Genomic DNA, 17,907 nt, shown 5'->3' on the forward strand with positions numbered 1-17,907 from the left:
TTTAGCTCAAAATAACAGAATCAGAGGTCTGAAGCTGGAAGAGACAAAGGTTACATAGCCCAACCCCCTAATTTTGCAGCTAAGGAAACTGAGGCCGAAAGGGTTAAATAATCACAGTGGCTAGTATTTATATAATTTTACAAATATTATCTCATTTTTACCTCACAACAACTCTAGGAGGTGGGTGCTATGATTATCCCCATTTTACAGATAAGAAAATTAAGGCAACAGAAGTTAAATGATTTACAAAAGCTTACATAGTTAGGAAGTGGCTGAGACTAGATCTGAACTCAGGTGTTTCTGACTTCAGACTTAGAGCTCTATTCACTATATCATCTAACTTAGGTACTTCCAGTGATCTACCCAAGAATACCAAAATTGTTTGTTAGTGTGGATTTGGATCCAGGCTCCTTTGACCTCAGAACTAATGCTTTTTCCATTGCAAACTCCCCACCTTCACCTTCTTAATCACTTAACGTTACAACTAGAAAAAACCTTAGAACATATAAGGTTAGGGCTGAAAAGACCCTTAGGATACTGAATTTTGGAGTCAAGGGAAACCTTTGAATGTAGAATATCAGGTGTAAAAGGAAAGTTAGGTCACAGAACATAGAAAGTCAGAACTGAAAAAGATGTTACCACATAGAACATCAGAACTGAGAATGGCCTTAGAACATAGAATGTCAGAGCTGGGAGGGTCCATAGAACATAGAATGTCAGAGCTGGGAGGGTCCATAGAACATGGAATGTTAGAGCTGGGAGAGTCCATAGAACATGGAATGTTAGAGCCTCAGTTTCCTTGATAAAATAAAAAAAGATTGAACCATACAAGAAGGTCCCATCCAGTTCTAAATATTATGACCTATGAACCTCCTCACTTTATAGATGGAAAGACTGAGGTCCAAAGACTGGCTCAAGGGTAACCAAATGAGTTAGTGACAGAGAGGATGGGACCGAGGTCTTCCATCCGAGGGTGTTTAAAAATGACATAGGCATTCTGCAGTTCCCATCTCACAATTGTTGCTACTTTATTTACCCCCAAATAAACAATTTGTCTTGCTGACTTTTAACCTACCTTCCCCTTCTACCTTTATGCTTCCTAGTCTTGACCAGTTACTGCTCTTAGTGTTAGAGATGTAACTAGGATTTAAGTGACTGGGTTTCACTTCAAGGTGCCAAATCTGAGGGGGCAAAATGACAGATTTCTCTCAGGTTGCTCCATTCAGCACCCCTTCTCAAGGTACCACTCTTCTGGGGTCCATGTGTGCTAGCCACTTATTCTTCCATCCCCCCACGCCCAGCTGAATTTGGCCCATGTGTAAGCATTCCTATTTACAATCTGCCTGGTATTATATGAACAGACCTGACTAAACTGTGGCAGAGACAGTCTCAGCATCTATAATGTGGAGAACAATGGACCCCTCTATGCCGTGGACCTGTTTTCAGGAGGCAGCAAATTAGAGCCTGCTGTTGTGTGTTCGGGCTAATTAAGTTTCAAATTAGACCATGGACATCTGGAACAAGTTCCTGTTAATAAGACTTGCTCAGGCTGCCACATCCTTCTCCACACTGAGCTATTTTCAGCTCTCATGAGTTTCTGTTTGACAGCATTGAATTCAAAATGGGTTTTGTGTGTGTGTGTGTGTGTGTGTGTGTGTGTGTGTGTGTTGTATGTGTGTGTATACATGCATGCGTGCACACTATTTATATAGAGTAGAGATCACAGAAAGGAGAATATTGAAGGAAAGAAACACAAACGAGTTATTTAGGGAGGTACTGTGAATACTGAATTTAAAGTGGGAGGGTCTGGGTTCAAGTCCCCACTCTACTATTACCTGTGTGACCCTGTGCAGCTCATTCCTGTTCTCTGTGCCTCAGTTTCCTCATCTGTGAGAGGGTCAGACTGGATGTTTTTTCTGGCCTTTCTATCTTTACTAGATAAGGAAACGTAAATAACTAAGATTAACAGTGACTTTAGAAAGGTCTAGGAAAGAGAAGAGACAATCACTTTCATCTTCTATTTCTTTTTTTTTTTTCTTCAGTTGATCTCACCAGAGCATTTATTGAATAATATATAAATAGTGATTTGCTGATAAATGTTTAACAACCAGCTTTTTGAATAATTGTATACACAGTATACTTTTGAGTTTCATTTTCATTTTTTCTACCTTATTAAGTCTAAACAATCAAAACAATAAATAAGCCCCCAATGTGGATTTTTGGCCAGTTCCTACCAAATAAATATCTACTTTGAGAATTTAACAATCAGATCTTTCAAGGCCATTGAATGGCTCCAGTACCCCCACCCTCCATTTCTTCCCCGGGAGTGAGCCAACTTACACATTGGTCGTCATCGTCGCTTTTCATGTGGTCTGCTATGAAACTCACACCATCGATGGCTTCCTGCACTTCTGGCTGGTACCTCTTGGAGGATCTTAGGCGGAAATCCTTCTGGCCCCCAGAGCTCTCAGGGCCCCCCGCTGTCCTTGGTGCTGAAGTGGGATTCACAAAGTACATGGAATTCTTGTAGAGGTCGCCTGAGCTGGCATGCTGGGGGGATTCGGACCTGTTCCTCCGGCGCTGGTCAAACTGCAGCCTGCTGGGGTTATTCTCTGGACGTTTCATGAACAAGAAAGTGGGCAGCCTTTCAAGGAAAAGTATCTTGACCCAGGGGGCCATCGTGTGAGTGCTGGGAGAGCGGTGGTGCACGTTGAGAACACAGACACTGGTGACGATGGAGAAGGTCACTAACACCATGGTGAACATGAGATACTTGCCAATGAGGGGGACATCCAAAGAGGTCGGGGGCACGATTTTGGAAATCAGTAAGAGAAACACAGTGAGGGCTAATAGCACTGAGATGCACAACGTCATCTTCTCCCCACAGTCTGAGGGCAGGTAGAACACCAGGATAGCCAGAGATGTGATAAGTACACAGGGAATGATGAGGTTAATGGTATAAAAAAGGGGCTTCCTTTTAATGATAAAATCATAAGTTATATCCACATAGCTAGGGTCCAAGGGGTTGACCGTCCTTCGGCCCGGGAGCTCGATGATGTCCCACTCTCCACTCGGGGTGAAATCGTCCATGCTGGCCGTGGGGGTTTTGAGGACCATGTCGATTTCGGTGTGGTCATAGGTCCAGGAGCGGAATTTGAGGGTACAGTTCTGCTGGTCGAAGGGAAAGTGCTTCACTTCAATCTTGCAGGAGCTCTTGTAGATGGCTGGGGGCAACCATAAAATGCTGCCGTTTGAGGACACCACAGCATTGGTATACACAGACACTTCATAGGTGCCATCGGCACTGAGGAGAAGGCAGCAGAGGAAAAAGATAAGGGACAGTCATAAAAATAATGGAGGGTCATAAAACATGAGGGAGAGTCATTCTATTTCCCACAGTCCTTCCCCACTTCTTTCTGCTGGTATTCCCAGTGCCTAGCACCACACCTGGCACACAACACGCACCTATTGGTCAATACTGAACAGTTGATTGAGTGCTATTTATTTAATGACTCTGCAGGGTTTTTAGGAAAGAGAACTTCACTCTGAGTTTTAGAACTAGTAGATTTGTATCCTTTTTCTGCCTCTAATTAGTACATGATGTAATAGGAATTTAGTGATCATCTCAACCCTTCCATCTAGGTAGCCACTGTTCTGGTTATATGATTTTGTAAAAGTCTTAAGTGTGCAGAACATAAGATGAGGCATTCATAGCCATGATTCAGGTCACCACCACCTACATCCAATCAGATGCCAGGTCCTGCCAATTCCATCACTTCTCTTGATTCTCTCTCTGTAATTCAGGTCCCTTTCACCTCTCACCTGGACTATTGCAATGGCCTCCAAATTACTAACACTGCCTCTAGCTTCTTCCCTCTGCAACTGGTTCCAATCCAATCCCTTCCTGACCTCAGTTTCCTCAAATTAGGAAGTTGAATTTAAAGGACACTTTACCAAAAAAATATACCTTGTAAGCTGATGCTTAATGGGAACTTCAGCAATTAGAAAGTGAGACTGGACTCATAGCTGAGAGAGACCTCAGGGCAAAGAATGTCAGAGATGGGAGAGGTCTTAGAAATGAGAATTCTCTGAGCCGGGAAGGACTTGGGCAGGCTGGTAGGTAGTGCTGCCAGTCAGCTCTAGCACAGATGAGCCCCTTGGCATAGAACTGCTCTCATGGGCTCTGGCCAGCCAGTGACTCTCCTCCCTACCCTTAATTGGGGTTCTGCACTGGCTCTCTCACTCACTTGTTATAAAGCACAATATCTGGTAGCCAGATGCGCTTTGATGGGATCCTGAGGATTTTCACGCCTTCGTACTGGGATGAGTTCCAAGCCAGGCGGTAGTCTGTCCACTCCTGGGGGTGGGGGGTGGGGGGAGAGATATGGAATGAATAGTTAGTGTGGGTCACAGAATTACAAAATGGTAGAGTTGTAAGGGATCTTACTATCACCTAGTCTAGGGACTCTACCTTCTGAGCCTCTCTTTACCACTTTGGATGAACTCAAGTAAATGCTACCTTCTTTCTTTGCATCAAAATGCTTTCTTCGGGAACACATCTTCAAAATTATACTAGAATTCAAAGAGAAAGTGTGACTTACCTCTAGGCACTCACTTCACACAAGGATTCAGCAGCACACTAAGGTCCAGTCAGTGAAAGTAAATGAGAGCTTTTTCTGCTCTCAAACTGACCTAGTTCGGCTTGTTTCCTCATATTTAAATGTAGAAATTGGACTAGATGGTTTCTCTAAGAGACTGTGAGTCTCTAGTCTTATTATTCTTGAAAAGAATAATGGTACTCTGGGGCAGTCTAGTGAAACCTATGGACCCTTTCTAGAATCTAGGATTTTTAAATGTATCAAATAAAATACTAAAGATTATTCCAGAAATCAATCACAGTGAAATATCTAGAATTCATATGAAAATTAAGTTTGAAAGATAAGAATCCCTGATCTAGTCCAACACTAGCTCCATCCCCATCTCATTTACAGATGAACAAACTCTTAAAGACTCAGGGGAAAACATAGTCAATCTGTGTTTGGATTATGGATGGAAAACTGAGGCACAGAGAGGGAAAACTATGGATCACCCACCTGCCATGCAAGAAACAGAAGTAATGAGGAAGCTTGGGAAGAAAGAATAAATCTGGGCAATGGGATAAGGGAGAAAGGTTGTGGTCTAAAGACCTAAACAGAAAGTTGTATCCAAGTTTAAAACTTGGCTTAGAGACTTAGGTGCCCAGGGAGGCAGGTACTGAGACAGAGGCGGAAAGGTACACAGCTGGGGGAAGGAGCAGAGGGGGAAAGGCATAGACTGAGTCTGTGAGTCTGCCTGCCAGCCATGGGCTCTCCTTGCTCAAGGACACCTTGATATTCATAAGCCCCAGCTTCACTTACCTGTTTCAGCCAGACATTGGTGGTCATGATCTGCTCCCGTTCGTTCTAGACAAAGAAAAGAACTGTTACCCTCTCTGTGGGTCAGAATGAACTCTCCTTCCCAAACTGCCTTAGCTACTTTGTCTGTATCAGCACATCGTGCCTTTAAGTTCTGCCTTACATCAAGTTTGTGTACGTGTGATGTCTTCCCTATTAAACTCCACGAGCTTTTATTTTTCCATCTTTGTGGTCCCAACACAGAAGACAGGGGCCGACATCTAGGATGCTTTTAATAAAAGTTTGTTGAATTAAATTGACTTAAATTGGTTGCATTGGCTAGGAGTTAGCATGCATACTACCAAGAACTCTGAGTTTGGAGTCAAAGGACCTCTTGTGAATTCTTAGCTTCTCTTTATCTTGAACTTGGGTAAATCACTTGACTTGAGTCAGCTTGTTTTTTCATATGTAAAATATAGAGATTGGACTAAATGGTCTAAGATTCTTACTAGTTCTAAGTCTATCCATCTAGGATCTTATTCTTGGAAACATAAAAGATTCCTCCTTCTTTGTGGTTACAGGGAAAGAAGTTAGCTTCAAGCCAAGAACCAGGGTGGGATGCCCTTCAGTATGGCGCAGTAGGAAGAGGGCTGGATGTATTTTGCTGATCCTGGTACTGTCATTTAATCCACTTTACTTCTATAGGTTATTGTTGTTGAATCCCAAATGTGACAAGCTATTATGTCCTGGTGAAATACAGAACTATTGTAGGATTTTCAAACCAATAATTTATGAGTATAAATTAGACAGAAGTTGAGATTTGGAATAATAAGCTACGGTGGAGTCATTTGAAGTGAGGACCAAAAGTCTGAACCAAGACAGACAAGAGAAAAGAGAGAGAAGGGAAAAGACAGATTTCAGAAGTAAATCATCTAAGTTTGAAGTGGGAAGTGATCAACATTACAGTTGCTGTTAAAGAATAAAGTCTAACTGAGCAGAGGAACAGCTTTGAATTCACTCAGTGGGTGAATTAGCTGGACTGAAGCATCATATCCAGTAAAATATTTGTCAAATATAGTGTGGACCAACCAACGATTAACCATGGAAAATTAGATTTAACCATGGAAGTTTAGGGTTAGAGAGAAACTACATCATTAAGAAACTTTTATTGATAGTTCCAAAGAAAGAAAAAGGAAATCAAATGTGAATTGCTCTGAATACGTCTCCTAGCACTATTCTCCAAAATAGATCCTGAGCAAATTGGTCATAGTGTGATTGACTTGTATGTGTGGATTATAATGTATTTATTATCCATGGATGTGCTTTAATTTACAAGTACTTGTTATATTATCTTCATCATTATTATTTCTTTTGCTTTATTGTTAAGTATCAATGGTGATGTTTAAAGTTTAAAAGGAATATTACTATGAGTACCTGGGGTATAAATATTAATGGAGAGGTGACTTGCCCAAGATTACCCTGGCACCTGGGGGCAAGACCAGGAATGGAACCAGGATTCATGGTCCCAAGACTAGATCTTTTTTTCTCTATATTTATGTGGGACCTTTATTTCTTAGGATCCTAAAGACCATCTAGTATGACATCGTCTCTTTCCAAATAAAGGAATTGAGATTAATAACTAATCTGGTACTAAGATGGGATTCCAATTCACGACTCTTCTACCTTCCTTCCTTGTATGAAAATGATTCTTTGAGAACACATCTCCAAAATTATACTAAAACTCTAAGAGAAAATGTGATTCAACCACAAGGCTTCAGCAGCACACTGAGGTCCAGTCAGAGAAAGTAAAGGTGGAGGCAGCTTTTTCTGCCCTCAAACTCTTCCAGAAACTTGTAGCTGCCCCGAGATGATGGCCAAAGGCCCTGGGCACTGCCCCTGCCCCTGCTGTGAGAGCCTCCCTTAGCCAATCAGGCCACAGCAGGCTTCTGCTCCTGAGCCAAGCAGGCCTTAAGCTGAGGCCCTTAGCTGAGATGCAGGGAGTCCAGACCAGCCCTGACTGATAAACTCTGATAAGATTTAATGGATTCAGAGACTAGGAATTAGCTGAGAGGGCAGCCAACTGCTTGACTGATTCATTGCCCTTTTGGTGATCTGTGATGTGTCCCTGAGCCTTCTGAGACTCATTGATGGAAATAGGGGCAAGAGACATGCTCTTTCACCCAGATCTGCCCAGATCTGGTCATAGGCTATAGCAGTCCGTTGTCTGCCCTGTGTGTGGGGCCACCCAGAACAGTCTGAAACAAGTAACACATCCAGCAGGACACTTAAAATTCATCTTAATTCATCCCTTTTATTTTCTGTTTTTTTTTTTTTTTTGCTCGGGTCCTCCTGAATTTAGGGCTAGTGCTCTATCCACTGCACCACCTAGCTGCCCCCATTTTATTTTCTGAAGAAGCATGAAATCAGTATTCACTAAAAGCATTTAACATTTTAAAAGCTCTTTAAGGCATATGAGGCTTACTGCTCCCTGGGCAAGTCACTTAATTCTGCTTGCCTCGGTTTCCTCATCTGTAAAATGGGGAGACACTGGAGAAAGAAATGGCAAACCACTCCAAGAAAACCCCAAATGGAATCATTAAGAGTCAGACATGGCTAAAATGATTGAACAACAACATTAAGGCTCACAGAGAGGGCTTTTCTCTCTATTATCTCACTTGATCCTTTTGGCATTAGCAATAAGAACTATTGTCAGCCCAGGGCTTTAATGTACATAAGAGATAAAGCAAGTCAAGGCCATTTAGTGCATATGGCAGCCTTTGGATCCCCAAAGACCTTCCATTTTGAGTGGGTCAGGAACACCTCCTGATCTACTTTCTTGCTAGAGCAACTAGGACCTCATGTCTTCCGTGTGGCCCCTGAGAGTATCTTGTGACAGAGTTGCCAGGGGTCCCAGGACAGGAAACTCTAGACTTTGACAGCCTCATATCACAGATTCAATTTGCTATACGCCTGAACTAACGCTTCTGGGATCAATACTTTATGTGCCAATGACTACTCTGAGAATCTTCTCACTTCTCATTTTGCAGATGGAAAAAGAATCTAAAATCCAAACAGTTGGATTGATTTTCTGATGCTCTTACAACTAATAAGTACCATGTCTTGGACTAGATCCCATGTATGTACTCCATACATTTTCCAGGTATAGGAACTCTAGGGAACTCCTGAAAGCCTCTTTTGCTTGGATATAAGACCTGTTTTAAAGAGTTTACAAAATACCATTCTGTCTACCTCCAACCCTGGCTACAAAATGCCCCTCTCCTCAACAGACACAATGACATGAATGTCTTCCAGAAACTTACCACACTTATGAGCTGGGCTAGGGTCACTTGCAGCTTGATAGATACCAACTGGGAAAAGTTGGCAGCCGGGCGAATTAAGTTATTATACCTAGTCTTGTTCAGAAGAAAGTCCATTAGCTTCTCTTCTGCATTGGCCATTTTGCAGTTCCCTAGAAAACAGGATATAGTTTCATCACAAGTCCAAAAGCAATGTAGATTGGGACTGCAATCAAAATCAGTTCTGGTGGACATGCTCTCTTCAACAATGAGATGATTCAAACCAGTTCCTATTGTTCAGTAATGAAAAGAACCAGCTACACCCAGAGAGAGAACCATGGGAACTGAGTGTGGACCACAACATAGCATTTCTACTCTTTGTTACTGTTTGCTTGCATTTTTGTTTTCCTTCTGGGGGGGGGTTCTTTCTTTCTCCATCCAATTTTTCCTATGCAGCAAGATAACTGTATAAATATGTACACATATATTGTATTTAACATATACGTTAACATATTTTACCTGTATGGGACTGCCTACCATCTAGGGGAGGGGGTGGGAGGAAGGAGGGGAAAGGTTGGGAACAGAAGGTTTTGCAAGGGTCAGTGTTGAAAAATTACCCATGCATTTGTTATGTAAATAAAAAGCTATAATAAAGAAAGAAAAAAATGTCTTATACTTCCATAGAATTTTAAAATGCAAACTTTATGTTCTTATTTCATCCTTACTCATAGTGTTCCTGTGAGGGAGGTACAATTATAACTCCCATGTTATAGAAGAGAAAATAGAAGCTCAGAAATTCCTAATCAGTGGAGTCTTAACTCCAAGTGTTCTCCTCTGCTGCTAAGTCCAGGATTTCCTCTTTACCCAGTAAGCTTCTGAAAAGCATAGTCTGCTTTTGAATTGTATCCCCAGTCCCCAGGAAGTGCTCACAATCAATAAATGTTAAATCAATGTAGCTGGCTATGTGGAAAGGCTGATCCTAGATACTAAGACCTCTGAGGACAGATCCTCAGAAGGAGAGTCTGTCTCTAGGAGCAAACACCTAGCAGGACTTGTTCAAATCAAATTCACTTGTCGTCAGGATGGTGAGGGTGGGGAGAACTTGTCTGAAGGAGAGATCTGAAGCCTTGGAACATAAGATCTCAGGTTTGAGACTTCACTACTGAAGAATCTACCCATGGGATAGGGATAGGAATAGGGAGCAAGCAGCCATCTACTAGTTGATTAATTATTTTTGTTTTTATAGTTTATTTTATTTTTTTTCCAATATTATTTTATTTTTCCAATTACATGTAAAATAGTTTCCAATATTCATTTTTTGTAAGATTTTGAGTTCCAGTTTTTCTCTCCCTCCCTCCCTTACCTTCCCCCTCCCAAAGAAAGCAAACAATCTGATATAGGTTATACATGCACAATCATTTTAAGCATTTCCATATTATTAACTGGTTATTCTTGCTCAACTCAGTAGTTTCTATTTGCTGGAGGAGTAGCAGTCCTATTAGCATGCTCTAAATTTCAATGCCCCGGGGTAAAACCCCAGTTGTTCTGCCTAGTTATTACCCTGTCCTTTGGTGGGCACCCTTCAAAGCTGCTCTAGATTAGTAGGGCTGGAGGGTTGACCAGAACACGCTAGTTCAGTGAGAGTTCTCTTCCTTTCCCATCCTTTTTCCAACTCGCTGCCTATTTAGAACAGATATAATATTTATCAACTCTTGAAGAAATCTTCCAAGTGTTTTCTTATACTTGATGTCTCCATTCCTGATCAAATGACCTAAATAGATGAGTCCTTGAGTCAGCTCCAGTGCCTGGAGGTTCTGCAGACTGTGTGCAGAACACCAGGCTCCCCTTGTCCTTAGAAGGCCAAGCCGATGTAGGATGGAGGGGCTGGGATTGTCCCATGGGTGGGCAGACAACACAAAGAAGGGAGATCAATGGATGTGGAATCAGAAGATCTGAATATGTGAACTCTACCTCTCTAACACCCAATTTTTTCATCTTTAAAATTAAGGACTTTGGACTAGATCATTTTAAAAAGTTTTTTTCAGTTCAAAGACTTCTGATGCCAAAAAGCCTTCCTGGGATTTTCCCACTGCTCAGATGGCACTAGCTAGGGTAGACAAACAACTACAATCAGATGGCACTAGCTAGGGTAGACATCCAACTACAATCCTTCTGAAAAGCTGGAGAACTACCAAAGCCTGCCATGTTCTCCATCCCTGGAAGGTTCTCCAGGCTGCCAGACCTCCTTTGCCATCTGCCCTGCTGCTCTGCTCTTCAGACCCTTGGGCACTGCCGAGGCACCCTGATGCCCTCCTGGCTTTTGGCATCTGAACAGTAATATCTCTGAGCATTTCCATTTGCCTGCATGTGAACCTTGTTACATGTTATCTCCCCAGTTCAAATATGAGGTCTCTGAAAGCAGGGAGGACTTGTTTTTACTATTTGTTTCCTCAATGTTTATCAGAGTTTTGGGTACATAATAAGCACTTAAAATGCTTTTGTATTCATCAGAAGATAGATAGATAGATGATAGATAGATAGAAATTTAGAGGGATAGATGGATATATGGATGTATAGATAAGTGGATGAATGATAAATGATAGAAATATAAATGGATGGATATATGGGTAAATAGATGGACAAATAGCTGGATGAATGGTTAAATAAATAGATACATCAAGATACAGATGGATGGATACATGGATAAATAGATGGCTAGATATCTGGATGAATAGATAGATAAATGAATGGATGGCTAGATAGAGGTAAATGGATAGAGAAAGGCAGATAGATGTGTATGTAGATGGATAGCTAGCTAGCTGAATGGATGGATGATAAATAGATACATAGAGATATAAATGGATGAATAGATGGGTAAATAGATAGCTGAATGAATGGATAGACAGACAGACATAGATAGATGGATGATGGGTAGATTGATGGATGGATGATTGGTAGGTAGGTAGATGGAGAGATAGCGGGATAGATGGCTAGTTGGAGATGGGTACATGAAGATAGCTATTCTAGCTAGTTAGCTAGACAGGAGAGAGAGAGGTGGATGTACAGATAGATAAATAGATGGGTGGCTAAATAGAGATTCATGGATGAAACAGATGGACAGATAGACAGCTAGATAGATGTCTAGAGAGAGAGATGGATGAACAGATGGATGGCTAGAGACAAATAGATGGAAATAGATGAAAGAGATAGATAAACAATGTATTACTTTATGGCAGTCACTATGGTAAGTGCTGGCAATACAAATACAAGTCAGAAAGAACTTACCTATCCTTAAAAGGTAAATAATAGACAGCTCCTTAAAGGAGCCTACATTTTGATGAGGGAAGACAACACCCAAAAGGAAATTGGAAAGGTAGGAGAAGGATACCCACACGAGAATAAGGCTGCTGCAAGGAGGTGGAAAAGCCAAGAAAATGAGAAGTGGGGCCAGGAGAGAAGTGAAATAGCGGGAGTTCCTCATGAAATAGTCATCCTGGCCAAGGACTTAGCTCAGAAGAGAAGCCAGAGTAGAGGCGTAAACTCTCAGAGGGCAGAGATCCTCTAGTACCCTACAGAGGCTCTTGTATCTCACTGTCAGGAGTTAAAAAGTGATGAATTGAATGGGATGGGCTTCTGTGGTCCTTTCTAACTGCAAAATTCTATGATCCTATGACCAAGTGGGGTAGAATGAAAAGATGCTTCTTGGAGTTCTGTGCTGTGAATGGCTCATCACTGTCTGCTTTCTGATTTCTCTCTGTGTCCTCCCTGGAAGACCGGCCCTTAGCCACAGCCGAGCACCATCATTCTGCCCCACTTTTCTCTTCTCCAGAGGACACAGAGACAGGTTCCTTCAATGCCTAGAGCTTATGGCAGAGACTTGACTTGGACTGAAATAGAACAGGTGGCTTTGATTCAAAGGATCCTTCCTAATGACACAGCTTGGAACTCTCCATGGCAGCTTTGGGAAGGATTGTTCTCCTCGCCTATAGCATGTTAATCCTCTGACCCATCTCTCTTTTGGTTTTCGTTACTTGTGTAATATTCCTGTTGGATGACCCTGGGGTAGAGCCCACCAGGAAAGTCAGGGAGAACATTAGCCACCTAGGGCTGAGAAGCCAAAACTGCTTCATTACCGCCGTCCTTGTGGTCAAGAGAAACTGAGTTGGGGTCTATTTGTAAGGTTGGGATAATAGTAACAACTCCAAAGTGCTTCCTTTGTTGGGGTGCAGCGAAACTCAAAGCAGAAGAGGCACAATAAAGCATTTTGCCAATTTTAAATCTCTGTATAAATGTCAGTTCTTATTAATGTGTGTAAAGTGTTCTGTAGACCTCAAAGCTCTATGTAAATGCCAGAGATTATTATTATCTACACTCCAAGCTCATGGGGGTCTAATTTCCAATCTGAAGGCACCTTTCCATGTGTGTCAGGCATGATCTTTGCAAGACCTCAGCCAAACCATGTAGGGATAAGGATTTAAGGGAGATAGGCAGGTCCCCTCTTCTCTGCCCCAGGTTTTCTAGAGGCAAATTTGAAAAATGGGACCTTCTGAATGAGGGGGAGGAAAACTTCATGGGTTCTTATAGCACCTAGTGCAGTGCTTGACACTTTGTAGGTTCTAAGGCACATTTGTTGAAATGAATGCTTCCGTCTGGGTCACACCCTAAGTTGATGAAGTGAAGAACATCCTCTCGGAGACTTGGAGCTGACAGAGACTATGTGTGACCTCGACTTCCCTCATTTTTCAGGGAAAAAAACTGAATTTCAAGTACAGACAGTGCCTTACTCAAGGCTACACACTGGCAGAACTGGAATCTGAAAGCAGGTTCTCTGACTATAAACCTAGTACTCTTTTCTAGATAGTCCAGGTTTGGTTAATAAAAACAATATGATTATAATGACTGACACATTGCACTGTCAGGCTTTACATACATCACGCTCACAACAATTTCATTGTCAGTTTGAGTGGGCTGTTGGCAGAGCCAGCCAGACTGAGCCTTCCAAGAGGGGTTGAGAGGATCCCCGAGCCCCCAAAGGGATTGATTTTGCCCCTCTCTGCTCTGATCCATATAAAGGATACCACTAGATGTCAGTAGTAGCTAAAAAGAACTTGGCAGTTGTGGTTTAAAGTACCTGGAAGGGCACCTTTGCTGTTAATCATTGATTAATCTCGGTTTCCCCTTTCATTTCCTAGAACGAGGCCCCCTGTGGCCACTTTAAATGACCTTGGCCTTATATCCTCCCTAGATAAGGCAGCCAAGGCCCTCAGAGAACTAACTGAGAGCATCTAGCTTCAGGGGTCAGAGCACCTGCGTCTACAACTGCCTCCCTGATGCCTTAAGAATCCCTTAATTTCCTCAGGACTCAGTTTCCTCATCTGTAAAATAGGGTGGGGTGGAGCTAGATGCTCTGATTTCTTTTCCCTGTCTGAAGGCAAGTAGATCCAAGATCTTCTGACCTGCCTGACAAGGACATATTCTTCCTACTGGAGCTGCTTGATCTTCTGTGGTCCGAGGCCACGGGTCCAGCATCCTCTGTTCCCTTTTCCTTCCCCCCTCCACCTATGCAGTCAGGAGGAGGCCTTTAAGTGCAAACCACCATTTTCCTCACTCCCCCACCAGGCTTACCTGTCTCATTCCAGAGCCTGGATTTAGCACTGCACATATTCCTCTCTGAAAAAAAGAAGCGATAACTTCCTTTGAGACAGTAATAATAACAGTACTTTAAGGCTGACAGAGGAATGCTGACATGTAGCCTCCTTTTACAGCCCCTTTCCTGTAAAGGAAACTGAGTCAGGGAGAGAGGTGAAGGGAATTCCCCAAGATGCCACAGAAATGGGCGGGCCATTAAACTGTCTAAAAGAGAGAATACCAGAGCCAGAAGCAACCTTAGAATACAGAGCAGAATGTCTGAGCTGGAAAGGACATGAGAACACCGGACATTGTATGTCAGAGCTGGAAGGGAGCTTAGAACATAGAACAGAGATTCTGGAGTGGAGGAAGGGCATTAGAACCCAGAATAGAAATGGCCGTTACCTAGTCTGCATCCCTTGTGTGATGGAGAAGGAAGCTGTTTTCTCGTAGCCAGTTACATTTTCAGACAAGTCTGGGGAAGTTCTTGTTAAGTCTTGATGGGACTGTAAATTCCCTTTAGCCCACCCCCTTCCATCCCCATCCTTGAATGGCCCAAGAGACAAATGCTCCTTACTTTAGTGCTTTTCTCCCTGACTGGTGAGCTGCTTCTAGAGAGGGCAGAAGGCCAGCTCTCCTGTTTGAGGGCCCCCCCAGCTCTGCCATTCTCAGTTCCGAATGCCCAACCTCTCCAAGTTCCAGCCTTGGAACAGAGGTGCTTCCCCAAAGGCTTTCCATTAAGTGGTTTCGTCAGCTCACTTACTGACAATTCATGGGAAAGCGGAGCCTTGCACCCTGGGATAAAGGATCAATTTTCTATTTCCTTGGACCAATGTCTACTTCAGGATGCCATCCGTGCTTGATCCATGACTGGACAGAGGAAAAGTAAGGGAATCAAGCTCTGAACAGAAACGTTTGCCAGGGTATGCCCTCCCCCCAGTATCTAAAACGCTCTCACTGGGAGAGATGGAGGAAAAGAGGGAAGGAGGGAGGGGGAGTGTGGATGTGGGAAGAGATAATCTATTGCAGTCCCTGGGAGCTCAGCTCACTAATGTGGCCTCTGAGGAGACAGTGAGATGAGGGGGAGAGAACCCCAGGCACCCTGAAACCTGACCTCCCTTCTGCATCTCACACTTGCTCGCTCAGGACTGAGGCACTTCTGAATTTCCTTTTCTGTCCAGTAGAGAAAGTGACAATTTCTATTCATCTCTTACAGTTGGGTGGTGGAAGTTCTTTGTGAACCTTGAAACACTTAAGAAATAGAAGCTTTTAGATTTCACAAACCTCAGCTGTAAGACTTACTAGCTGTGTGACCCTGAGCAAGTCTCCTTACTCTGAGCTTCATAATTCCTGGCATGTAGAAAGCCACCAACAAATCAGATCTCTCTCTCTTTCCTTATTTCTCTCTTTCTCTTCATCTCGGTCTCCCTCTGTCCCTCATTCTCTCTGTCTCGGTGTCTGTCTGGGTTTCTGCCTCTCTCTGTGTCTGCTTCTTCCTCTCCAGATCCGTCTCTTCTACTTCTCTTTTCTCCCTCTATCTTTCTCTTCTGTCTCTGTGTCTGTTTGTGTCTCTGTCTGTCTCTATTTCTTCCTCTCCATTTCCCTTTTATGTCTTTTTTCTTTCTCCCTTCGACTTTCTCTGTCTCTGTGTGTTTGTGTCTCTGTCTCTATTTCTTCCTCTCCATCTCCCTCTTTTATCTCTTTTTTCTCTCTCCCTTCATCTTTCTCTTTTTCTGTGTCAGTCTGTGTCTCTGTATCTTCCTCTCCAGCTCCCTCTCTTCTACTTCTCTTTTCTCCTTTCATCTTTCTCTGTCTCTGTGTCTGTGTCTCTGTTTCTTCCTCTCCACCTCCCTCTTTTACTTCTCTTTCTTTTCTCCCTCCTTTCATCTTTCTCTCCACATTTGTGTCTGTCTATGTCTTTGTCTCTTTCTTCCTCTCCAACTCCTTCTCTTTTACCTCTCTTTCTTTTCTCCCTCCTTCTCTCTTTCTCTTCTGTCTCTGTGTCTGTTTGTGTCTCTGTCTGTCTCTGTTTCTTCCTCTCCATTTCCCTTTTATGTCTTTTTTCTTTCTCCCTTCGACTTTCTCTGTCTCTGTGTGTTTGTGTCTCTGTCTCTTATTTCTTCTTCTCTATCTCCCTCCTTTTTACCGCTCTTTTTTCCCTCAATCCATCTTTCTCCCACCTCCTTTTTCTATCTCTCTCTCCTCTCTCCCTTCCTGTCTGTTTTCTATCCTTCCATTCTCTCTCTTTCTTTGTCTCACTCTCTCTTTTATAAAATAATGATCTCATAGAGTCACTCTCATAAAAATGACTTATAAACACTACAGTGTGGGATTACGAGTTGCTATTATCATTACCCATCATGTCTGGTGATATTGTGGAGAAAGTGCTGAAATCCGAATAACCTGGATCTAATCCTGCCTCAGGCACTTAGTTGCTTTGAGCAAATTGCTTCATCTGTCTCAGACTCAGTTTCCTCATCTCTAAAATGGGAATGATAACAGCATTTTTCTCACAGGACTGCTGGGAAGACCAAACAAGATAATGTTTGTAAAGTCCTTTATAAACCTTAAAGTGCTATATAAATGTGAACTATTATTGTTTTTATTATTAACATTTTATCAATATATCATTACTATAAATATTAGTAAGCTATAGAATATATTGTAATAGTTATTATTATCATCCATGGCTGAAAGAGCACCCTGGAGCCAGCATATGCCCCCTCTCCCTATGCCTGGAGCTGGTCTCTCCCAGAGTTTCTCCCGAGCTTTGCCTCTAGTAGTGGGCATGGCCTCTCCTGGGTTATTCACTCCTGGCCATTCAGTGGCTCTCCCTCCTCCCCAGTGCCCCCTTGTGCTCTTCTCCCTCCCCTGCTCCCCCCTTCCTTTCAGGTTCTGGATGACTGTCCCAGTGAATGTTGGAAAATGCCCAGCTGCCATTCACCTTGACTCCGCTGCCAGAGGGAGCTGGCACCTGGAGCTCAAAGTTCCTCCCAAGTAGCTGGAACCCGGCTCTGGAGACTCCCCTCCCCAAAGGTGGGGGCAGTGCCCCCAAAGGTGACTCACCTTTGCAGAAGAGGGAAGCCACAGTGAGGAGGAGGAGGAGGAGGAGGAAGAGGAGAGTGGGTGCCTTCCTCATGGCAAGGCTGAAGAGGCTGCTCCCAGGGTTGCTGGGGCTGCTCCCAGGGCTGATGGGGATGCTCCTAGGGCTGCAGGCAGGGGCTGCTCCCAGGGCTGCCGGGGCTGCTCCCTGGGACAGACTGCTGGAGCAGAGGTGGCTTCCCAGGCTCCCTGAGCCTGGGAGGGACAGGCTCGGCAGCTCCCCCAAAGCCGGCGGGCGGTAGGACGCAGCTGAGTGGGCCGGCCGGCCGGCACAGAGCCCAGCTGGCAGGAGAGCTCTGACCCCTCCCTCTTTTAGAAAGATGGGCGGAGGAGAGGTTCGGCTGCCCAGGGGAGCCTCAGGGATGCGTGAAATGAAGCAGAGAGACAGTGTGCAGGGGAGGACCGGGCAGGATGGGCCCAGAGATGATTCATTCCATTAGAGGCCTCCCAGGGGTTTGTCCAGCACCGGAGGGGTTAGGGGGAGGCCGGGGGTGAGGATGGAGAGGGCC

At 43.6% G+C, this 17,907-nt stretch overlaps 1 protein-coding gene across 1 annotated transcript in view; it reads right to left on the minus strand.

The window, feature by feature from the left end:
* CHRNB4 (cholinergic receptor nicotinic beta 4 subunit) overlaps positions 1 to 17,654 on the minus strand; it is a 19,499-nt gene extending 1,845 nt beyond the window's left edge. The window contains exons 1-6 of the mRNA XM_074285267.1: positions 17,363 to 17,654; positions 14,294 to 14,338; positions 8,693 to 8,841; positions 5,397 to 5,441; positions 4,248 to 4,357; positions 2,341 to 3,304 (exon numbers count right to left, since the gene is read on the minus strand). Coding sequence (XP_074141368.1) covers positions 2,341 to 3,304; positions 4,248 to 4,357; positions 5,397 to 5,441; positions 8,693 to 8,841; positions 14,294 to 14,338; positions 17,363 to 17,435 — 1,386 coding nt within the window. The 5' untranslated portion in view covers positions 17,436 to 17,654. The remainder of the gene's footprint in view (positions 1 to 2,340; positions 3,305 to 4,247; positions 4,358 to 5,396; positions 5,442 to 8,692; positions 8,842 to 14,293; positions 14,339 to 17,362) is intronic.
* Between the last annotated feature and the right edge of the window lie 253 nt (positions 17,655 to 17,907).

Source organism: Sminthopsis crassicaudata, chromosome 2, assembly GCF_048593235.1.
Source record: "Sminthopsis crassicaudata isolate SCR6 chromosome 2, ASM4859323v1, whole genome shotgun sequence".
NCBI classification, from domain to species: domain Eukaryota; kingdom Metazoa; phylum Chordata; class Mammalia; order Dasyuromorphia; family Dasyuridae; genus Sminthopsis; species Sminthopsis crassicaudata.